The 23,906-nt window shown below is 53.3% G+C and overlaps 1 protein-coding gene across 5 annotated transcripts; it reads left to right on the forward strand.

Moving 5' to 3' along the window:
- Positions 1-1,260: 1,260 nt before the first annotated feature.
- Positions 1,261-23,146, forward strand: LOC308462232 (insulin receptor substrate 1-like). 5 transcript variants are annotated; one of them, XM_080979743.1, is made up of 4 exons: positions 1,261-1,816; positions 3,301-4,205; positions 9,936-11,612; positions 22,348-23,146. In XM_080979743.1, the coding sequence occupies exons 2-4, from the start codon at positions 3,854-3,856 to the stop codon at positions 22,353-22,355; spliced, it is 2,037 nt and encodes a 678-aa protein (XP_080835869.1). In that variant the 5' UTR covers positions 1,261-1,816; positions 3,301-3,853; the 3' UTR covers positions 22,356-23,146. The 5 variants fall into 5 exon arrangements, with proteins under 5 accessions (XP_080835869.1, XP_080835871.1, XP_080835872.1 ...); XM_080979745.1 differs by having other exon boundaries at positions 1,261-1,787; XM_080979746.1 differs by having other exon boundaries at positions 1,261-1,757.
- Positions 23,147-23,906: the final 760 nt, after the last annotated feature.

The following is a 23,906-nucleotide window of genomic DNA, read 5'->3' on the forward strand; positions in this document are numbered from 1 at the left end:
GATTGGCCGCTGGGTGGCAACATTGCGCAAGGAGAGCCGGAGCCGACTGCGGATTGGCGAGCCGAGGCTACACCGGAGCCGCCGGCGCTGACGTCCAGCTTGGCCCGTGCCTGATGCAGCCGCCGGGGGGGGGGGGGCGCAGGCTGCTGCCCGCTGGTGCAAGCCGCCGCATGCATGCGCCCTCCCGCCCTTGCAATCGGGAACCCCGTCTGCCTGGAAATCCGGATCTTTCGATTCGGAGCCACTCCCGTTTACACGAGCCCACTGGGGGAAAGTGGATTTGGCGCGCCGATTAGGCAGCGGGTGAAACGGGGGAGGCGCCAGGGGTGGGAGTCTGAAAAAGCAGGGAGGGAAGGAGGCGAAGAATTCAGGATTTTAGAGTTGCAAGGGATCCCCAAAGGTCATCCAGTCCAACCCCCTGCAATGCAGGAATCAGTCCTGTTCTACCTCTTCCGGAAGACCTGCGAGCATGGATGGATGGAGCAGGCCTTCTTGACAACTCCGGGTTGCCGTCCCCCCAGCAGCGCTTTAAGAGACAAAACCAGCGCCTGGATGGGCCTGGTGCAAACTGGGCAAAGTGGGGACCCACCGAACCCTCAAGGGGTTAAAAGTTTTTGAGAGGGCAGCAGATTCTGGAACAGTCTTCAAGGGCAGCCCAAGGCGGGCAGCGCACTGCAGTAGTCTAGGCAGGAGGGTTCCGGGACTAGATTTCACCCTGGATTTTAGCTGGGTGTGCTAGGCTCTGCGGTGTGATCCAGCAAGGGCCCCTGGGCAGATTTCTAATGTTAGAGAGTTGGGAAAAAGATATAAATAACTAGAAAATGGAGGGGGTGTTGGAAAGAGGGGAAAAGGTGAGGGGCGCATGGAGAATTAGAAAGCAGCGCTGAGTTTAGCGCCCCAAGAAAGTTTATGGAATTGTCGTGTTGCGAGGGCTCCCCAGGGGTCATCCAGCGCAACCCGCTGCAATGTAGGAAAAACTGCTAAAGAACCCCCGGTACTTTAAGCCTCCAGTGAAGGAGACGTTATCTACAAGGCTGCAGGATCTGACCCATCCCGGGCCCGATCCTGCAAGGCTCCCTCGCGCAAATCCCGTTTTATTTCAGAGCTGGATCAGGCCCCTGGTTAATACGTGTGCGCCTCGCGTGCAAAAAACAACACCCTTCACGCGATATATATATATACATATATATTCCCCGCCCCTGCCGGACCCTGGGGAGTCGACGCCTTTTGCAAAAGTGCGCGCATCTCTGCTTCGCAAGCCGCGCGCATCTCCGAGACCCCGCGGGCGCTAGGACCGCGCCGCCTCCCGCCGGCTGCATCCAGCGCTGGGTATAAATGCAGGGCAGGCGGGCATGTGGGTCTGTTTGCAGTTTGCATGAGGATAAACCAGCCTGGGAGGGAGCCCGAAGTGGGGGGGCCCGCAGGAGCCTTGCTGGGCCCGCGCCGCGCTGCGTAACGGGCGCCGCGGACTCCCGGGCGCGCCCAGCCTCTCCAAATCCCCCGGACCCGGGAGCGGAGTTAAAGACCCCAGACGTGGAGGAAGAGGAGGTCTTGGTTTCTTTGCTGCAAGAAGGAAGAGAAAGGAGAGGCACGTGGTCGGTGTGCAGAGAAGAGGCGCAGGATCCTCCTTGCTGGGCGACGGCAGCTTGCAAGAGGGGAGCGGCCCCCAAAAAAGCCCTTGCAACCCACCAGCTGCAGCCCTTCGGTGCGCGGAGGCAAGAGGCGGAAGGGTGAGCAGGATTGCAAGCCGCGGCCAGGTTAATGGCAGCTGCGCCTTGCAGCAAGAGGTTTAATTGCGATTTAAAAGGAGAGGAAGGTGCGTTTGGGCGCGCGCCTGTGTGTTTGCGGGTGGAGAGAAGGAGAGAGAAAAAAATCCCTGGTTTGGTAAATCCCGCACTCCTCCCCAGCCCTTTTTATAAAATTTGTTTTTCCTGCTTGGCTAGAGGCGGCTGCAGAAGCGGCTCGCAAGTTGTTGTTTTTTTGGCCGCCCTAGATTTTTCTCCTCCTCTGCTGGTTCTTCTTGGGTGACCATTGGAGCGCGCGCGCCCCTCCTCTCTCTCTGGAAAAAGGTTTGGGAGCGAATCGGAGGCTTGACTTGTTTATTTATTTAAAAGCCAGCTGCGTTTTCTGCGCTTGAAAAGCCAGCTTTCTCTATCCCCCCCCCCCGCTCTTGCAAAACACTTGGCAAAAATAAAAAAAAAGTCGCCCCTCTCCGCGCATGTGTGTCAAACTGGCCAATTCTACCCCCGCGCCCGCCTTTCACCCACTTTTGTCGTTTCGGAATGCGTTCCTCGGGAAACCTCATCTTGCAGGTTTAAAGGCGACTTTTATTTTCAGTTCACGTGTATATGTGTCACTTGAGTACGTCGGGAGTCGCCGTATGTGTTTGCTTCTCTGGGGTCCCTCGCTCCTGTTTTCCTTGCTTAGGTCTCAGAGCCGCCTCTAACACGGTGGTTCCAACACCTATTTTTTATTCAGTGGAATAAATTTTTTTGTTTGTTTTTCTGCGTTAGAGAAAGGGGGCAGCCAGAAATTTGCAAACTTGCACTAAGCTCTGAAGTTTGCCACACAATCCCAAATTTTGCCAACGATTGCGGTTGACATTTTTTCCCCTTTGGAGCAGATGTTCCCTGTTAAAGTTCCCTTTCGATTTGCAGTGTTGAGATGATGCAAAAACCCCTCTAGACGTTCTCTGCTGGGCTGGGGGGTGCCTAGAAAGCACATTAAAATGTTCACCCCCCATGGCAAGCCCAGGTTAATGAGAGACCCATAAACATTCCTCCTGGCCAGTCAAGGGACCACATGACCTGATTCCATTCCTTCCTTATTACCATCCCATTAATAATAATAATAAAATAATGGTACCTGAAATACTTTTTTTTGCAATGAATCCATTCCCCCCCCCCTTTCTTTTAGGGGTGGGAGGTTGAGCGCAAACATTTTTTATTTTATTTAGCAGCTGCTAAGTCCAGAGAGCGCCACACTTGCCATGGAAAAAACGGCGATGATTTATTTCCCCCTTCCTGCTCTCTCTTCGCATGTGATTTTTATTAGAATCAAACTGCAAGCGGTAGCTTTTGCAAAAGAAAAAAAGGAGACTTTGTCTGCTGGAAAAGGACTCTCCTTCCAAGGCAAACAAGGGGTTTTTTTTGGCGTGGGGGGAGAAGATCGTTGCCAAAACTGTCCAGGTTACAAACACGATTTCGGCGTCGTTCGTTTTCCCCTTCTTCTTTTTTGTAACTTTGCAACTTGGAAGAACTTGGCTGACACACTGATTTACGTGTGTATGTTTTCCTCTAGAAAGAAGAAATGAGCTAAATCTCGCACCTGGAGTGAGTTGGTGACACCTGAGCCTGAGAGAAGGGAAGCTATTCTGTGCCAACCTGGTGGGCGGATGGGTCCTGGAAGCGATTCGCTGAGGCTCTTTCCGATTTGCAAGGGATGACGGCTGCTCCTGGGATGTGAGCCTTTTCTCTCCGAACCTCTCCGGACAGCTTCAGAAGGAACTTTCGCTCTTCCCGTCGTGCGACACCCCTGAAAGGTGGTCTCTTGTTGGTTGCACGGGCACGTAGCCGGGCTCCCCCTCCTCATTCCTTCCCGAATCGGCCAGCCACTCTTTGTTCGGTGCCCCCTTTGTGCCCTGGGGTCCTCTGGATGTGGCTTGCCTTGTCCCTGGCACCAAAACTGGCCTCACGTTTTTCTGTGTGCATAACGTGCCCGAAATCTGGTACTCGGGGCATCACGCTGTATGATTCTGTGCCATCTGTCGCTTTAGCAAGAGTCTGTTCTGTTAATTTTCCTCTCCCGGGCCTTGGCATGCGCTGGGCAAAGGGCTTCTAGAGTCCCGGCGGCCATGGACCCCTCCGTGACCGACTCCGCCTTCTCGGACGTCCACCTGTGTGGCTACCTGCGCAAGCAGAAGTCCCACCGCCGTCGCTTCTTCGTCCTGCGGCGTGGCAGCGAGCGAGGCCCCCCTCGCCTGGAATACTACGAGAACGAGAAGAAGTTCCGGGCGGGGGGCCTCTGCACGCGCCCCAAGAGGACTTACCTGCTGGCCAGCGCCCTCAACGTCAACAAGCGGGCGGACGCCCGGCACAGGCACCTCATCGTGCTCTACGGGCGCGACGGCACCTTCGGGGTGGCAGCCGAGGACGCGGAACAGCAGCAGGCGTGGTACACAGCACTGGTGGAGCTTCACTCCAAGGGTGAGTGGGAAGGGGGGGTCCACGTTGGCAGGGGGGGTGGCATGAGAGCATCGTGGTGGCATGGCATGGCGAGGAGTTGCTGTGTCCCTGACCCATGCCACTCAGCCTGGCCTGCGCTGGGGGGGGAATTCCGGCATGTGACCCGTGGAGTTAAACTCTGGAACTCCCTGCTGCAGGATTTGAACGGTCAGTGGCTACTCTTGAGTTCCTCTCGTGCTTGCTGGTTTCTCACAGGCAATTTTTCAGCCACTGTGGGGACAGGATGCTGTACTAGATGCCCCCCCCCCCGGCCTGATCCAGCAGGGTTGTTCTGATGCTGCTGTGGAGCCTCCAGGCCCAGTGGCAGTCTATCTTGATTCTTAATTATAAGGGGCATTTGGCCACTGTCAAACAGGATCCCCAACTGGGTGGGTTTTCCTTACTTTCTTGGAGTATCTTCAGCCTTTTAAGCCAAACACGCCTTGGGGAGGGGGGATGTTCTTAATTTTTTACTATTTATTCCTAAGGTGCTGCTGCTGCTGTTCAGCTCAGGCCATGGCCCACACAGGCTGGCAGCAGTGGCTCTCCAGGAATTGGCCCTGGGACCTCAATTCCCTACCAGAAGCGTGGCTTACTTACGCGAGCAATGCAATAGGAAGCTTTGTAATAGGAAGCTTTATACGGCGCCAGCCATCGGCCCACCTAGCTCAATACTGCCTGGCACTGACCGGCAGTCAGTCAGCCATCGGCCTACCTAGCTCAATACTGCTTGGTACTGACCGGCAGTCAGTCAGCCATCGGCCCACCAAGCTCAATACTGCCTGGTACTGACCGGCAGTCAGTCAGCCATCGGCCCACCTAGCTCAATACTGCCTGGTACTGACCGGCAGTCAGTCAGCCATCGGCTCACCTAGCTCAATACTGCCTGGTACTGACCGGCAGTCAGTCAGCCATCTGCCCACCTAGCTCAATACTGCCTGGTACTGACCGGCAGTCAGTCAGCCATCGGCCCACCTAGCTCAATACTGCCTGGTACTGACCGGCAGTCAGTCAGCCATCGGCTCACCTAGCTCAATACTGCCTGGTACTGACCGGCAGTCAGTCAGCCATCGGCCCACCTAGCTCAATACTGCCTGGTACTGACTGGCAGTCAGCCAGCCATCGGCCCACCTAGCTCAATACTGCCTGATACTGGCTGGCAGTCTTTCTCCTGCCCTCCCTGGAGATTGAGCCTTCTGCATGCCAGGCAGGTGTCCTGCCACTGAGCCGCAAACCTTCCCCCTCCAGGCCCGTTGGTGCATTTACCGCAGTACTGCCTACACAGGTGGGCAGCAGCTCTCTCTGGTTTTGGGTAGACCCATACTTGATGATAACTGCCCGGGGTTGAACTGGGAGCCTTCTGCACGAGTGGCAGAGGCTATACCCTGCTGAGCTGTGGAGGCTCTACTCCACAAAGCTACCTTCAGTCTGTTTCTTCCTGCAAGCCCACGTTTGCGACCCAAGGGGGGCTTTTCCAGGGCCACCAGCAGAGGCGTGTCTTTGCTTTCCGACCCTTTAAACTGGCGATTCCGCCGATGCAGCGGGTTGGACTAGAGGACCTTTGGGAACCCCTTCCAAATCTATGGGTTTGTGATTTCCCCCAGGGGTTCCTGGAGGGGCAGTTTTGTTCCACAAAAACAGTGGTGACGGAGCTTCTGTGCGGCACGTGACCTTCCGCATCTTAATTCAGATGCCCAGGCCAGCTTTCCTCATCCTGGGTGCCCTCCAGCTGTTTCGGAGAGACAGTGTGGCGTAGTGGTTAGAGCGCTGGACCTAGGACCTGGGAGAGGCCAGGGTGTGGCCCGGGGGGGGCAGTCACTCACTCTTAGGCTAGCCTACCTCACAGGGTGGTTGTTTCGAGGCTGAAATGGGGAGGGCAGGTATGTACGGGATATAAACGTGATAAATCAACTTCTTTGCACGCAGAAGTTTCCCAGTTTGATCCCAGGAGGGCTGGGAAAGACACACATCTCTTGCCCGGGGGTCTATTTTTCTCGCTTCCAGGTGGGAGCAGGTGACAGGGCTAGAGACACGGGGTGCATTGCAGTGGGGTGGGCTGGATGACCCCTGGGGGTCCCTCTCATCTGCACAGTACTGTGATTCAATGAGTCTCCTAGCCCAAGATCAGGGTAGAGACCCTGATGGTCCTTAGAGGTCCTTTGAGCCCATTTCACAGATGGGCAAGCACACAATCAAACACATCCTCTGCAGGCCACAGGGTTCGACTAGATGGCCTCTGGGAGACCCCTACCCACCCTGTAATGCCGCCACCCCCCGTTTTGTTGTGCTGTGATCCAGCCTGGTGCCCTCTAGCTTTTTTGGACGACAACTCCCATCAGCCCCAGCCTGCAGGAGGGTCCCAGGTTAGGGGAAGGCTGCTCTAACCATTGCACTTTGCTCCCCGGGCCTCTGCATAACCTTTTTTGTTTACCGCCTGCTAATTAACCAAGCTATTTATTTCCTCCTTGCTCCCAGGGTCTTGTTGCTCTGCAGGCGCCGTTCGTTGGTCTGGGCCAGGGAGGCTGCCAGCCAGTGTAGACAATATCCAGCTAGACAGACCTAGAGTCTGTCTCGGCACCAGCTTCCTATGTCGTCGTTTAATCAAAAACAATGAGGGATAGAACCTTGATTTGTTCCCAGGGTGCTTGGCTCCACACCTGCTTGGCATTCAGAAGGCCCCATGGTTCATTTCTCGACAGTATTTCCAGGTACGGCGGGGAGACAGACCCCTTGCCTGAAACCTTGGAGAGCTGCTGCCAGCCAGTGTCTGCACTATTGAGCTAGGGGGAACCCGAGTGTCTGGCTGGGCAAGGGCTGCAGTTCAGTAGCAGAGCGCTTGCTAGACCTACAGAAGGTTGCAGGATTCAATCCTGCAGTACACCCACGCTGGCGAGGTGCAAGTGCAGCTGCCAGCCAGTGCATGCAATATTGAGCTCCCCGTGGCTCTCTTGACCTATCAGGATAATGGTGTCCCTCTCCTCCCCCCGGCTTGAGGCTGCTTTGGGAGCAAAGGTTTCCCTGGGACCTTTGGGCTAGATCTCTGCAGCCCAGCCAGCCGTATCCTGGCCCAGGCGTGGCGTGCGGAGCCGGCCTGCCAGGGAGGAGGGAACTGGCTGTGGGCAAACCTTGGAACTGGGTCAGGAGGGTCCCGTGCCAAGCGCTGGCCTCTGCGGGTGTGAGCCTGCCCTGAACTTTGCTCCCGACGGGGCGCGCAGGGGTGTCACCCAAACCCCAAACCTTCTCCCCTTGCAAGAATTATTCTGGGTTCAAGGCGTGCTTCCTTGCAAAACCTCTTTCCCCTTTTCCAATTTTGCAGCTTGCGGTGTTGGAGATGTATGTTTGTGTGCGCAGCTGGTATGCGCCGCCTGGTACATAATGTTCTCTCTCTCCTCTCCCCCCCTATACTATTCCTTGCGGGGGGGGGAAGGCTGATTTTCCTGGGAGAGAGAGGCAGAGAGGCAGGTCCCAGGACTCCTGGGTTCTCCTGGCACACAGGGAGTTCTGGGTCCAGACCAGCAGTTTCTTTTTTTTTTTTTGGTGGGGGGGGCAAGGAGTTACCCCCTCACACACACACCTTGGTCCCACAACCCCATCCTCAGTGCCCCTTGCAGAAAACCCATTATCCTGAGTGGTGCTTTTCCACTTGGCCTGTGAAGGAAGCGAATGATAAAACTCAAAAGTGGCAATGGGTAACTGCGCATTTATTAAAAACCCAGCGTGATTTAATCGGCCGGGCGAAAGGCGCGAGCACGACCCAGCTGCAGCCGGCTTTCCAAAGCCTGGTGGTCATTTTTTAAAAAAAAAAATATAGTTTTTTTAACATATCATTTTCAGCAGCAATTAAACATACTTTTACATCTTGTACGGTTGGTTGTTTTTTTTTACTTCCATCAATTGCATCTGAAAATTTTTCCATCTGTTCGCTTCATATACACTTCTTACATTCAAATCTCATAACTAATATCTCTGCTCTTTCTCTACTTTGCAATGTTTCATATATATTTCTCCGTCCAAAACTCCTTGTAGTCCTACTAGCGTGATTTGTTGACTACAGTCGCCCTTTAAATAGTTCGTATATTTCTTCCAATCTTCGGTGAATCTCTGGTCTTGACGGTTTCGAATTCCTCCTGTCATTTTATCCAATTCTGCCATTAATCAAATCCATTAATCAAAGCCTGGTGCAAATTGCAATGTGTGCTGCGACTCATGCTTTCCAAGAGGGGGGTTGGTCTAGATGTGCTTTGGGTGCCCCTTCCGACTTTGCACTCCTTGGATTTTACACCTCCAACGCCCCTTTGCTGCCCCCTTACCTCTTGACACAATCCCCCTATTAAATCCTGTTGTCCCCGCCCCCCCCTACTTTGGGAAGGGGGGGGGTCTGTGATTCACAGCTGGACCTGCAACACCTTTCTCTCTGAGCATCTTCTGTCCTCTCCCCCCCTCGACTTTTCCCCGAACTGTTTAGCTTAAACATTTGCTCTTTCCCGAACCCCGGAGTTAACCTCAGGTTGGCGAGGGGGGGCTTTGAATTATCCTGCCACAATCTCCCCGGCAACCGGTCCCTCTCCTTCCTTTCCAGGTGACGCGCGCACGGCGGTTGTTGCCAGGGCGCCCGGCTGTTTTTGGGTCTGTTTACCCGATTCTCTTTCCATCCGCCCACTGCCTTCACCTTCTGTGCCCCCCAACCGTTGTCCTCCCCCTCCTCCCCCCCTCCAACCCACTGAATAACCAAAGCACTCCTTGCCACATGGCCAGATCCTTTCGGCCAGTCCGGGTGGGATGTGCGGGGTTTCCTGTGGGGTCTGAGTGCGAGAGCAGCTCTCTCCTCCTGCGGTGTCTAGCAGCAGGTCCTCAGAAGCACCGCTGCCCCCCATTGTGGAGGGCAGAGGATAGCCCTCGTGGCTTAGTCACCATCAAAATTCCTCCGTGAATTTTGTCCCATCGTCTTTTAAACCCATCCAGGTTGGTGGTCACGCCGCCTCCTGTGGCAGGGAGTTCCGCAGTCCAACTGTGCGCTTCCTTTTCTCTGCCCAGGGTCAGTGCGTCTTGCTTTTAACCAGAAGGTTGGTAGTTTGTGGCCACCCAGGGACGGCTGCAGACAGGATTCCTGCCTTGCTGGAGGGGTTGAGCTAGATGACCCTTGGGGACCCCTTCCAACTTGCAGGTCTATGATTCATTGGAGGTTTCTAAGCGGAGGTGGGATGGCCGTCTGCCCGGGATTCGACTGCAGTGCCTCTGCTCATTTCCACGTGGCCTGGACCTGGCCTGTCTCCTGCTACTATGAGCTGGGATACAAGACCCTGCATTTCAGGGTTGTGGGTTTGATCCCCACATTGGGTGAAAAATCCCTGCGTTGCAGCGGGTTGGACTAGATGACCCTTAGACCCCGTTCCAACTCTACAATCCCGTGGTTGTCCTGAACCCTCCTCCAACACGCAGCTTGGTTGGTGTCCCTTCTGAGTTAGGAGAGAGGAACTTCTCTATGCACCATCATGTATGCTTTACTTGAGATTACTGCCTTGCAGGGGGTTGTCCAAAAGACCTTCAGAGGTACTTCCCCCCTGTACAATTATTTATTTGCAGAATCACAGAAGAGCTGGGAGGGGGACCCCCAAAGGTCATCCAGCCCAGCCCCCTGCAAGGCAGGAATTGCAGCTGACTGAACGGCCTCCTTCTCACTCGCCTTTTCCTCTCTCGTTCCCCCCCTCGCAGGAAATGCCCCCCTCGGCCGCGATTCGGCCTCCTCCCCCCGCCAGCCCTTCAAGGAGGTCTGGCAGGTCAGCCTGCGTCCCCGGGGCCTGGGCCACACGCGCAACTTGGCCGGCGTCTACCTCCTCTGCCTGACGGAGAAGACCATCGACTTTGTCCGGCTGAACTCGGACGTGGCCGCCGTGGTCCTGCAGCTGCTCAGCGTCCGCCGCTGCGGCCACTCGGAGAACTACTTTTTCATGGAGGTTGGGCGCTCGGCCGCCACGGGGCCCGGCGAGTTGTGGATGCAGGTGGAGGACCTGGTGGTGGCGCAGAACATGCACGAGACCATCCTGGAGGCCATGAAGGCGCTGAGCGATGACTTCCGGGTCCGTGCCAAGAGCCAGCCGCTGGCCTCCACGCCCATCTCGGTGCCGCCCCGGCGGCAGCACCCGGGGAACCCTCCAGCTGGCCAGGGCACCTTCCTCTGGCGCCCGCGTCCGGAGAGCACCCCTTGCCTTCCCCACGTGCCTGGGGCGCAGAAGGTGCCTGGGCCGCGGAAGCCGAGTTCCCTGAGCGATTACAGCGCCGTCTCGTCGGACGAAGGCGGCTCCAGCCCGGGCGAGTGCCGTCCTGCCGGGACACCCGACCCCCTGGCCTACCTGCTGGTGGGAGGCGAACTAGACTACGTCACCATGGGCAAGAGGGCATCGCCAGACAGCGCCTCGTTGGCACGTTGGGCGGCGGCGGCGGAGGCCAACAAGCGGTCCTCTCTGCCCCCGGTGGCGCTGGAGAAGGAGGGTCTGCCACGGAGGAAGCCGCCCTCCGTCTCTGCCAGCTACCCGGAAGGCCTCAACCTCCGCGGCTCCGACCCTGGCTACATGGCCATGCTGCCTGGCGTGCCCACGGAGGACCGCGGTTATGTGCCCATGGCGCCGGGCAGCGCCTCCCCGTCCCGCGAGCGAGGAGGCTACATGCTGATGTCCCCCAGTGGCGGCAGCTCCCCGGACGGCGCGGCCCGGTGGGCGAAATCCCCCGCCGGCGGCGACTACATGGATATGTCATCCGCCAGTCACTCGGCTTCCAGCACCCCTCCGGAGCGCAGCCCCCTGCCCGGCGGCGCCCCCTTCTTCTCCCTGCCCCGCTCCTTCAAGCACGTCCCGGAGGCCACACTGCGCCCTTTTGACCCCCGCCACCTCTCCGGGTCCTCGTCCACAAGCTCCGACAGCCTGGAGGAGGCGGGCGGACACCCGCGGACCCTCTTCGCCTGCCGGGAAGCGGCAGCGCCGCCCCGCAGCGCTGGCGAGTACGTCAGCATCGAGTTCGGGTCCTGGGCGGCCGCAGACTACATCAACATGTCGGCCGGGGCTGCGCCAGAGGGACTCGCCCCGTCGGCATCTGACAACTACGCCGAGATGGCACCCGGGACCCGACTGGTACGTGCCCGCTCGCAAGGGAGGAGGCGGCACTGCTCCGAGACGTTCCCCGAGGCGGAGAGGAATGGGGTGGGGCCCCCGGCCGGAGAGGCGCAAGTCGAGCCAGGCCTGAACTACATCGACTTGGACCTGGCGAATGAGGCGGCGCCTGTCCTGCGGCTGCCAGCGGTGCCCGCCCCGCCTGGGGTGATCCACAGCTATGCCAGCATCGACTTCCACCGCTCTGGGGAGCTGCGGGGGCAGAAGGCGAGCTCAGAGGGGGCAGGTGAGTGGTGTCGGTGGGAAGGTGGGGCAGGTACCTGGTTTTCAACAACATGTCTGTATCACCAGCTGAACATCGCAGTATATTGGTATACAGTGGTACCTCGGGTTACATACGCTTCAGGTTACATACACTTCAGGTTACAAACTCCGCTAACCCAGAAATAGTGCTTCGGGTTAAGAACTTTGCTTCAGGATTAGAACAGAAATTGGGCTCCGGCAGTGGGAGGCCCCATTAGCTAAAGTGGTGCTTCAGATTAAGAACAGTTTCAGGTTAAGAACGGACCTCCGGAACGAATTAAGTACAAAACCAGAGGTACCACTGTACAGTCATACCTCAGGATGAAGATGAGTACGCTTCAGGTTGAGCATTTTCGGGTTGCGCTCCGCAGTGACCCGGAAGTAACGGAATGCATTACTTCCGGGTTTCGCCGCTCACGCATGCGCAGACGCTTAAAATGACGTCACACGCATGTGTGGAAGTGGCGAGTCGCGCAGTCGCGTGTTACGTTCGCTTCAGGATGCGAACGGTGCTCCGGAACGGATCCCGTTTGCATCCAGAGGTACCACTGTACAGTGCTACCTTAGTTCTCAAACTTTATCTGTTCCGGAAGTCCGTTCCAAAACCAAAGCGTTCCAAAACTGAGGCGCGCTTTCCCATAGAAAGTAATGCAAAACGGATTGATCCGTTCCAGACTTTTAAAAACAACCCCTCAGACAGCATGAATTTTACTATCTAACGAGACCATTGATCCATAAAATGAAAGCAATAAACAATTTACTGTACTATAAAATAAATAACGCAGTGTTGTGATGATAAAAATTAAACAAAATTTTTTATCTGCGCTGATGATAGTCATTGTTCCGCAGTCATGCAGTCAATCGACCAGTAGCTGAACTGGGTTCTACACAGTCACAAAAACAAATTAACCAAAAAAGCCTCAAAAAACAAAAACGCAAAATAAATAGTGAAAACAAAAGTGCTGCCAAACTTAATCCATCCTGGAAGTCCGTTTGACTTCTGAAATGTTCAAAAACCAAGGCGCAGCTTCTGATTTGTGCAGGCGCCCCGGAAACAATATCCGACAGCCGCACTGGACTTTCGGATTCCAAATTCTTTTTGAAAACTGGAACACTTCCGGATTTTCGGCGTTTGGGAACCAGCAAGGCGTTTGAGAACCAAGGTAGCACTGTATCGCAATGTCTGAAATAAGGACAGAGCTACATAGAGACTTTTGATGGCTTCACAGTTTCCCCCACTTTGTGGTTTTTGCAAAGCAGACACACATCATGATTTGCAATATATCTCCAGATCAAATATTAGGAAACTGATATCGCTATACTGACTTGAAACCAGTTTTGGAGGATATATGTCGCGCAGACCTGACACACATCATGATTCGTGATATATTGCAAGGTCCAAAACTATGAAACCGATATCACGATGTGGACTTCAAACTGGTTTTGGGCGATCTATCGATACATCATGCAGCCGTTCTCTGCAGCGTGACAAAGAGGATTCTTGGGTTGGGGAGCGAGGACGGCTGCATCCGTTTAAAGTTCGGCCGTTCCGTTTCATTATTTGTTCAATTTTCCTACATTCGGGGCAGTTCACAGCATAAAAACACATAGGTAAAAACACAAAACACGTAATAAAACTGGGAATGAAGACACAAACCAATCAACGCCCCTGGACGCAAAGGATTCTGGGAGTCGCGCTTTGTGAAAGGGGCTGGGGGTTTTGAGGAGACTCCCTTAATCCCCTCGCAAACCTGCAATTCCTCTTCGCTGGGAACCTCAGGGATGAGAATACGGGTCTCCTCTTGGCACCCTTAACGAACTACAATTCCCAGGATGCACCCTTAACGAACTACAATTCCCAGGATTCTCTGGGGGGGGGAGCCGTGTCTGCTTAAAGCTGTGTGATTCTGCTTTAAAGGCGTGGTGAGGGTGAGGCATTTAAACAGAGGTTGGGTGGTCACCTGTCACGAGATTCTTCAGCCGCAATTTCTGCTTTGCGGGGGGGCGGGTTGGACTAGATGGCCCCTGGGTGCCCCTTCCAACTTTACAATTCAGAGATTCTACGAAACCTGCTGACAGGGAGAGACTCTCCTCTCCGTGGCTGCTGCTCCTCCCGGGTAAACAGGCAGGCTTTTCGCGGAAGCATTTACTAGGGGCTGTTAAAAGTCTATTCCTAGCCTGACGGGATTGAGAAACATGCAGTGATTTTTTGGGTTAGGGAGAGAAAGGTCACTGCTGCTCCTAGCTTGGAAGCTCTCCGTGTCCCTAGAGCTGGGGGCAGGCGCTTCTCCTTTGACACTGTGGCTTGGAGGTCCCTTTATTATTATTATTATTATTATTATTATTATTATTATTATTTATACCCCACCCATCTGGCTGGGTTTTCCCAGCCACTCTGGGCGGCTTTCAACAGAATATTAAAATACAATAATTAATAAACATTAAAAGCTTCCCTAAATAGGGCTGCTTTCAGATGTCTTCTAAAAGTTTGATAGTTGTTTTTCTCTTTGACATGCGTGGGGGGGGGGCGTTCCACAGGGCGGGAGCCACCACCGAGAAGGCCCTCTGCCTGGTTCCCTGTAACTTGGCTTCTCGCAGCGAGGGAACCGCCAGAAGGCCCTCAGCACTGGACCTCAGTGTCTGGGTAGAACGATGGGGGTGGAGACGCTCCTTCAGATATACTGGGCCTTTGAGGCCGTTTAGGGCTTTCAAGGTCAACAGCAACACTTTGAATTGTGCTCGGAAACGTACTGGGAGCCAATGTAAGTCTTTCAGGACTGGTGTTATGTGTTCTCCTAGTCCCCAGTCTAGCTGCCGCATTCTGGATTAGTTGTAGTTTCTAGGTCACCTTCAAAGGTAGCCCCACGGAGAGCGCATTGCAGTAGTCCAAGTGGGAGATAACCAGAGCATGCACCACTCTGGCAAGTCAGTCTGTGGGCGGGGAGGGTCTCATCCTGCATATCAGATGGAGCTGGCAGACAGATGCCCTGGACACAGAACTGACCTGCGCCTCCATGGACAGCTGTGAGTCCAGAATGACTCCCAGGCTGCGCACCTGGTCCTTCGGGGGCACAGTTGCCCCATTCAGGAGCAGGGAGTCCCCCACACCCACCTGCCCCCTGTCCCCCCAAAACAGTCCTTCTGTCTTGTCAGGATTCAACCTCAATCCATTAGCCTCCATCCATCCTCCAACCGCCTCCAGGCACTCACACAGGACCTTCACCGCCTTCACTGGTTCTGATTTAAAAGAGAGGTAGAGCTGGGTATCATCCGCATACTGATGAACACTCAGCCTAATAATAATAATAATAATAATAATAATTTATACCCCGCCCATCTGGCTGGGTTTCCCCAGCCACTCTGGACGGCTTCCAACAAAACACTAAAATGCAATAACCTATTAAACATTAAAAGCTTCCCTAAACAGGGCTGCCTTCAGATGTCTTCTAAAAGTCTGGTAGTTATTTTTCTCTTTGACATCTGGTGGGAGGGAGTTCCACAGGGCGGGCGCCACTATAGATGTTGAAAAGCATGGGGGAGAGGACAGCACCCTGAGGCCCCCCCCCTTGGCTAGATCGGGGCCGTAGAACTGCTGGGAGGGGACCCCCCCCCAAGAAGGGTCACCCAGACCAACCCCCTTTCGGATCAGGAGTCGCAGCTACAGAACCACTGGCGATGGGGGTCCACGCAGCCTCTTGCTTAAAACCTCCAGCGAAGGAGAGTCTGCCCCCTAGAATTGTAGGTTGAAAGGGTCCCGGGTGCAGGTACTGCGCTTCCAGCACAGCTAGGTATTTTTTTAAAAATCGCAGCCTTCTTAAGTTGTTTCACAGTATTCTATGTATTCAGAGAAGCAGCGCTGCTTCCGGCTGAGCGGATCCACTCCGGCTAGCAGCATAGCTGTCAACTTTCCCCTTTTCTTGCGAGGAATCCTATTCGGAATAAGGGAATTTCCCTTAAAAAAAGGGAAACGTTGACAGCTTTGCCTAGTAGCCATCGAGAGCCCTCTTCTCTTCCTCCTCCATGGGTTTGTCTCATCCTCTTCGGAAGCCCCCCAGGTCGGTGGCTGTCACTGTTTCCAGTGGACATGAGTTCCGTAGGTCAACCACATGCTTTCTTTCATCTTCCCAACATTTTCTTTTTCTTTTTCCAGACATACGTTTTAATAATATACGTTTAATAATAATAATACGTCTTTAGTAATACAGAGCAAATGTCGTGAACAATCAACTCTGAAATCTCATTAATAATAATAATAATAATAATTTATTTTTATCCCAGCCGCAGCCAGGCTAACATCATAAAACTAACACAGTACACAAAGAACATAAGAACATAAAAACAGGCAGTCAATCATTAAAATTTATAAATGTCATGGCTCTGTAAACTTCTAAAATATGTTTATTGAGTAAAATTCCGTCTTGATCACCCATTTGGGGTTTTACTGTACCCCCCCTTCCTGAAAATAAATGCCAGAGAAATCTACCAATTAAACAATGAGAGACTGATATAATAATAATAATAATAATAATAATAATAATAATAATAATAATAATAATTTATACCCTGCCCATTTGGCTGGGTTTCCCCAGCCACTCTGGGCTGCTTCCAATGGAATATTAAAATACAATAACCTATTAAACATTAAAAGCTTCCCTAAACAGGGCTGCCTTCAGCCATTATCCTTCATAGCCTCCAACTGAAATATCTTTCCCCCCCCTCCATCTTCCAATATTCAGCTGTGTGGGCTGCTCACGAGTTCGAATGTTACAAGAGAGAGGGCAGAAAACGTCCCCCCATCCCTTTTCTCCCTGCCGGGCATAATTTTGCAAACTTCTACAACGCCACCATTTGTTCGCCTTTCCTCTAAACTCCTTTAAGCGTTTTCCTGCAATTTTGGGAAACAGGTTAGCATCTCCCCTACTCTGCCCAGTGAGGAAAAACGTCGGGTTTGGCTTCTTCCTTAACCACGGTGATTTCCAAACCTCCCTTCAAGGCCTGGGGCATGTTTGCTTTGCCTTATCAGCCACCAACCTGGCGGCGCACCTGCCGTGAGGCTCACCTGGCGGCACAACGCGGTCCGAAATTACTCCTGGCGACGTACCCAGGTGTCCCAATTTGCGGTCCCTGTGCTCTCCTCATGCGGGGAGGAGAGGGACGTCGTCATCCCGAGGCAGGCCAACAGAGCCACGGGTAGCTCAATATAGCCTGCACTGGCTGGCAGCAGGGGTGGCAGCTCGCCAGCATGGGCGCAGTGCCGGACTGAATCCTGCAACCTTCTCTGCAGGCCTAGGAAGCGCTCTGCTACTGAACTGCAGCCCTTGCCCAGCCAGACACTTGGGTTCCCCCTAGCGCAATATTGCAGACACTGGCCGGCAGCAGCTGTCCAGGGTTTCAGGCAAGGGGGTACCTGGAAATGCTGTCGGGAAATGAAGCATGGGGCCTTCTGCATGCCAAGCAGGTGTGCAGCCAAGTCTGGCTCTGCATTTGGGCCGAGCTAGGGGCTCAGCAGTTCTGCGTATTCATTTATTCAATTGCAAATTAGATCCCCTCTTTTTTCTACCCCAGGGAGCTCAGGTAGGTGCAGAAATTTGTAAACTTAAAGCCCGGCACGGATGGAAGAAAGTATTCCTCCCTCTCGTGCGGCACTCGAACTCGTGGGCATCTCACAAAACCCGAACGGGCAGATAAAAAAGAACCACGCCGTTAACCTGCGGAACTCCCTCCCACAGCAAGCAGCCCCGGCCAGCAGCCCAGATGGCTTTAGAAGACAAATTTTTGGAGGTGCTGGAAGCTGCAGGGAGGAGGGGGGGGTCTTGTGTTCGAATCCTGATTGCAGGCTTCCCACTGCGGGACCAGAGGGGCCGTTGGCAGCAGGTTCTTCGTACGCGGTCCTCTCCCCCCTCATTTAACCCCCACAACAACCCTGTGAGACGGGCTAGTTGGGCAGGGGCCACCCAGTGAACTTCCTGGCTGAGGGGCGCGATTTGAACCTGGTCCCTCCCAGGTTCTGGTCTGGCGCTCTAACCACTGCACCGCCGCTGCCTCTGGCATTGCAAACGGTGGAGCTGGCCGTGGGTTGAAAAATCTTGGCCGGCCTCCTTCCCCATCTTAATTTCAGGCCTCTAATTTGGAGAGGTGTTTTCACAGCTGTGAATGCTTAAGGTTTAAGTTAAGGCCACCTTGGCAGGGCCAAGATCCCTGGACAGAATCAGGGTGGGGGTCTCCCCTCGGATGACCGGCAGAAGCATTTGGGCTTCGGAGGTTGGAGTGGGAAAATCCATGCAGGAGTAGCACAAAAAGAGGCGTTTTCCTCCCTCTCTGAGGCCTTTGTGCTCTGCTTAGCATGTGGAACTCCCTGACACATGATGTGGGGGTTAGTCACTGGCTTGCTTTGGGGGCTTTTAAAGGTGACTTAGACCAATCCCATGGGCGTCTACCCAAGGCTGCTGCTTGCCACAACAGATTGATTAATAATTATAAATTAATTGCTTTTGTATTACTTCCTGCTTCAGAGGCGGCCCGCCACAAAAGACCAGTTGCCTTGGAGAAATATGGAGTGGGTATAATGGGGGACTGGGCTGTTGCCCTGGCAGCCTAATAATAATAATAATAATAATAATAATAATAATAATAATATATTCAATTTATATACTGCCCTTTATTAAAAGATCCCAGGTCGGTGTAAAACATTAAGAACACATTTTGCAGAGCGCCGTAATAAAAAGCGTAACAGCATAATAATAAAACATAGTACACATAATGCAGCTTAATAATAAAATAATAAAATAATAAAATAATCATAATAACAGTCCCCCGCCCCCCCCCCCCCAGCTCTAACAGGCCATAGATTATTTCATGGTCAAAGGCCATTGAAGAGGAGGGGGAAAAAATTTTATTGGTTTTTACAACATTATAAACAAACACATAAGACAAACGTAAATCATAGCCTTATTGAAAATTACACTTATTATCATTGTTAAGTGACTTCCTCGCTTCCCCTTGGTTGAATTTCATTGCATGTCCTTTTAACGGATTTCCAAATCACAGTTCTTATAAAATTTAACTTAAACATTAACACCCTGAGATCTTCACATTCTGAAATTAAACATATTAATTCATGCCTTAACATAAATAAAGTCCTAAGCCAATTCAGTATCTGCAAGCTGCTTTCAGTTAATTTGACTTAACATATTTAACTAAGTAATCCTTAAATTTAATCCACTCTTCCTGATACTTGTCCTCCTTCTGGTTGCGGACTCTTCCGGTTAGGTCGGCCAGCTCCGAAAAATCCATCATCTTCATCTGCCATTCTTCTGAAGAGAAATGTTTTTGCCTGGTGTCTAAATATATGTGACGAAGGCGCCACCACCGAAAAGGCCCTGTTCTCTTGTTGCCACCCTCTGGTGGGGAGGGGATGTAGAAGAGTGCAGGGTCCGGGGTGCTATGTATGGGGAGAGGGGGTCCTTAAGGTACTGAGACCCTGAGCCATGTCAGGCTTTAATCACCCAACCCCATATTCCCCCCCCCCACCTCTCCAGAGACATAATACAAACCCTTTCCTGCTTTTAAGAGAGAGGTGTCAGTTCTTAGATTTCTTCAACAGCCTGCAGGATCAGACCAAAGGGGTCCCCTTTAGACCAGCACCCTGTTCTCACAGCGGCCACCACCAGATGCCTGTCAGGGGAAGCCCAAAAGCAGGATTCGAACACAAGACCGACACTCTCCCTTCCTGCGGTTTCTAGGAACAAATATTCAGAATGAATGGCAGAGTGTAGCCATTGCGGCCGGCGGCTATCGATAGCCCTCCCCTCTAGGAATTTGCCCAGTCCTCTTTTAGAGCCCTCCTGTGGGAGGGAGTTCCGTAGTCCATGCGAAAAAGTACTTTTATCTGCCCGAAATCTCCCATCGTTCGTTGTCTGTCCCCTCCTGCCCCCACCAGATCATTTCCAGAGCGCTCTATACCCCGGGATCTCTGCTGGCCCACAAAGGAGCAAGCCCCGCTTTTTAGCCTCGGTTTTCCCCAGCTGCGAAATGGGCGCGTCTTGAGAGCCCATTGCGGTAAGTGTGAGTTTCGTAGGTGGCTGCCCCCCCTTCCCCAACCAAAGCATCTGGTTGGGGAAAGGGTGGGGGCTGCACTCTAGGAAAGGGAGAAACCTATTTGCATGCTTCCCCCCCCCCCCCGGTTTTGGGGGCTTGAAGAGAAGACGTCCTCCCCCATCTCCCCAAATCCTCACCTGCCCTGTTAAAATTCCTCTCTATATTTATCTGCTTCCTCCGACAGCTGAGGCCGCCTTGCCGTCCCTGGAGAGCGGGGGGGGGGGGCAAGTTCTTTCCCCCCTTCCTTCCATTCTTTCCTTCTCGCCTTCATGGCAAGGGGGGCAGTTTCTGCACCCCCCCTCCATCCTCTGCCGCGCTGCCAAAGCTCAAGGCCCAGGGGAAATCACTGGAGGAAGGGGCGGAGCAAGGTCTGCGAGGGGAGTGGCCTTGGAGAGGGTTCCGAGGGCCACATAGAGAGGCCTGGGGGCCACATTCAGTCTGCAGGCCACCACTGATCCAGGGCTGCCCTTCTTTTCCTCTAAGCTATTTTCCACTCGTTCCTTTTTTGGGGTGTGCCACAAAAGCTTCCTTCCTTCCTTCCTTTTTCTTCCTTTCTTCCTTTCATTATCTTCCTTCCTTCCTTCCTTCCTTCCTTCCTTCCTTCCTTCCTTCGTCTTCCTTCCTCTTTATTTTGCTCTTTTTCTTTATCCCTTCCTTCCTTCCTTCCTTCCTTCCTTCCTTCCTTCCTTCCTTCCTTTATCTTCCTTTATCCTCCTTTTTCTTCCTTCTTCCTCCCTTCCTCTCTCTTCTTCCTCCCTCCCTCCCTCCCTCCCTCCCACAGTCATACCTCTGGTTGCGAACATGATCCGTGTGGGAGGCGCGTTTGCAACCCACAGCCTGAAGTGCTACATCTGCACATGCGCGTAATGCGAGGCGCGTTTGCAACCCACAGCCTGAAGTGCTACATCTGCACATGCGCGTAATGCGATTCAGAGCTTCTGCGCATGACATCATTTTGCGTTTCTGTGCATGTGCGAGCGCCGAAACCTGGAAGTAACCCTGTCCGGTAATTCCAGGTTCAGCGTGGTCCGCAACCCAAAAATGCGCAACCCACAGCGTTCATAACTCGAGGTATGACTGTATTTCTTTCTTTTGTTCTTTTTCTTTATCTCTTCCTTCCTTCCTTCCTTCCTTCCTTCCTTATCTTCCTTTATCTTCCTTTTCCTTCCTTCATCGTCCTTCCTCTTTCTTTCTTTCTTCCCTCCCTCCCTCCCTCCCTCCCTCCCTCCCTCCTATTTCATATTCCTTCCCTTCTTTTCCTTTCTTCCTTCATCTTCCTCCCTCCCTCTTCCTTCCTTCCTTCCTTCTTTCCTTCATCTTTTCCCCCCTTCCTTCCTTCCTTCCTTCCTCCCTCCCTCCCTCCCTCCCTCCCTCCCTTCCTTCATCTTCCTCCCTTCCTCTTTCTTTCTCCCTCCCTCCCTCCTATTTCATCTTCCTTCCTTCCTTCCTCTTCCTTCCTCTTCCTCCCTCCCTCTTCCTTCCTTCCTTCCTTCCTTCCTTTCCCTCCCTCCCTCCTATTTCACATTCCTTCCTTCCCACCATCTCTTCTTCCAGCCCCCCCTCGCTGTCTCTCTGCCCCCCCCCCGTTTCCATCCTTAAACTTCATCCCCTGCGATGGTGACAGGGCCTCCCCTGCGCAGCCCTGGGGCTTTGTCGTTGAGAGAAAAGGCGAGTTCAGTGCAAGAAGATAGAAGCTGATGACATTACGCAACGGACAGAGAAACGTCTCTTCCCTCTTCCCCACAAAACGAGAATTCGTGGGCATCCAGTGAAGCTGGGTTTGGGGAGATTCAGGGCAGAGAAAAGAAAACTCCTTCTTAGACTGTGGAACTCCCTGCCACAATCCATGGAGGAGGAGAGGGCTACCAGTAGCCGGGAGTTCAAATCCTGCTTGCGAGTTTCCCAGTTGAGGCCGCAGGGGGCCCCGATCCTGAAGACTCCTAGGTTCTGAGGCTCTTTTCTCTTGAGCAGACCTGGCCCTCACAGCCCAGGGCCTTCTGGTTTTCTTTTTTAATGACACTGGGACCTTGTTCCCAATCCGTCAGGCCCAGACTATAATTTTCATACCAGGGAGAGCTTTGCTGCGGTCTCATCCTGGCACGCACACACAACTCCCCCCCCCGTTTTTTTTTTAGTATTTTCCTTTTTTATTCGTTGCTCCAGAAACTTGGCTTCTTGCTGGACGAGAGACATAGTTATGGGGACAACGCTCTCTCTTACGGAGATTTGGGGGGGGGTGTCTTGTGGGGCTGGGTTTGGAAAAGCGGATTAAGAATTAAGGACAGTATTTATACCCCAGCCAGATGGGTGGGGTATAAATAATAAATAATAATAATAATAATAATAATAATTATTATTATTATTATTATTATTTCTAAGTGCCCTGTGGCTGCTGGGAAGCGCCTTGCGCTCTTGAGCTGGGGACTCTTCCAAGGCCCCCTCTGCCAACGGGAAGGAAGGGACAGGGCCTCTCTGAGCACGTGCAAAGTGTCTGGGGGGAAGAGCTGACCGGGAGGAATAATTCCCCTTAAACCTCTTTTTCGCCCCATCTCTGGGTTCCTTTCTTTGGTTGACCTGGTGCCTGAAACAGATTTATTTTTTCTCCTCCTCTCTCATTTCAGATTCCTGATTCTGCCAGCAAGGAAGATACGCAAACCGACCTCCCTTGTCGCCGACATCATTTTTCACGATTGTTGGGATTTTTTGCACTATAGCAATATTGGCTTCTCTATTTTTTCCACCCCTCGGCCGCAGTTCATTGGACTTAAAGTGCCTTTTTTGGGGGGTGTTTACCCCCCCTTCCCCATGGGGGGGACTCTGGAATTGTGCCCAATCCTGCTTGCCACCAAAGATGTGTCTGTGTTTGTTGGTTGGTGCGTGTGTGGGGGTTTTTTTTGGGGGGGGGGTTGTTTGTTTGGCCACCTCTGTAAGTCTGGGAAACGAATTGCCCAATTCGATTCTGCAAGGTGGAGTTTCCCAACCTGGCGCCCTCCTGCGGCGTTGCGCTACAACTCCCTGGGAGTTATAGCGCAAAGCCACGGGAGGAACGGGAAGAGGGTGCACCCCAGAACTTATTTGCTTAACTTTGGAAATACACACGTGTCGTCGTCCCCCTTGCAAAAAGAAATGCTAGAGGGTACTGCTTTTTTTGCTTCAGAGGGAGCCGCCTTGAACCCGTGTCTCGCCTCCGTGTCGTTTGTGGCCACACGCCCCACCCGACCCAAGTGCCTGCGCCCCTCTGTGAAGACCCCCCCCCAAATCGCTGCAGCAGTTTGCAGAGAGAGAGGGAATATTTTGGGGTTCCCCGAAACTCCCCTGGGCCCGTCTCGTAACGCCTCGCACTTCTTTGCTGTTGGGAACTGACGGCATTATTTGCTTCTCTCGTATTTGGAAATAAAAGAGATTTTCAGAACTGGAAAACCGAGGTGTGGGGTGAGGTTCTGGGGAGGAAATGGGGGTGTCTTGCCCCTTTTGGAGCCAGGGTGGGTTGCAGCGGGGCCACAGGAGGGCGGTTCTCCCCCCCAGTGCATGCTTTCGTTGAGATTCCTGCGGGTTGGACTGGATGACCTCTGGCAGCCCCGTGCAACTCTACAATCCTGTGCTCTTAAGGTTTTTAAACAGGTTGGATGGGCATCTCTCGGAGATTCAGCCGTGGTTCCAAAGGGAGGCAGGTGGGGGCTGAATTTCTCTTTTCGCAAACTCCCAGCGCAGCCTTTCTCAACCTGTGGGTCCCCAGATGTTGTTGGACTACAACTCCCATCACCCCTAGCTAGCAAGGCCAGAGCTCAGGGATGATGGGAGTTGTAGTCCAACAACATCTGGGGACCCACAGGTGGAGAACCGCTGTGACCCAAGGGAAGCAGGGCGGGTGGGCCTGAGGCCCCCCCAAACTCTGACCCAAGCAGTTTTAGAACTGGGGAGACACCTGGCTTCCCAGTTGGACATGTGAAAAGGGGGTCTTGGTGGACCACAAACGTAACATGAGCCAACGGTGTGATGCAGTGGCAAAAAAGGCTAATACTATTCTCAGCTGCATCCGCAGAAGTCTAGTGTCCAGATCAAGGGAAGGAATAATCCCACTCTATCCTGCCTTGGTCAGACCCCACCTGGAGTCCTGTGTCCAGTTCTGGGCACCCTAATTTAAAGAGGACATTGACAAGCTGGAAGGGGCGCAGAAGGA

This window comes from Podarcis pityusensis (genome assembly GCF_964106645.2).
Source record: "Podarcis pityusensis genome assembly, chromosome: 13".
NCBI lineage: Eukaryota > Metazoa > Chordata > Lepidosauria > Squamata > Lacertidae > Podarcis > Podarcis pityusensis.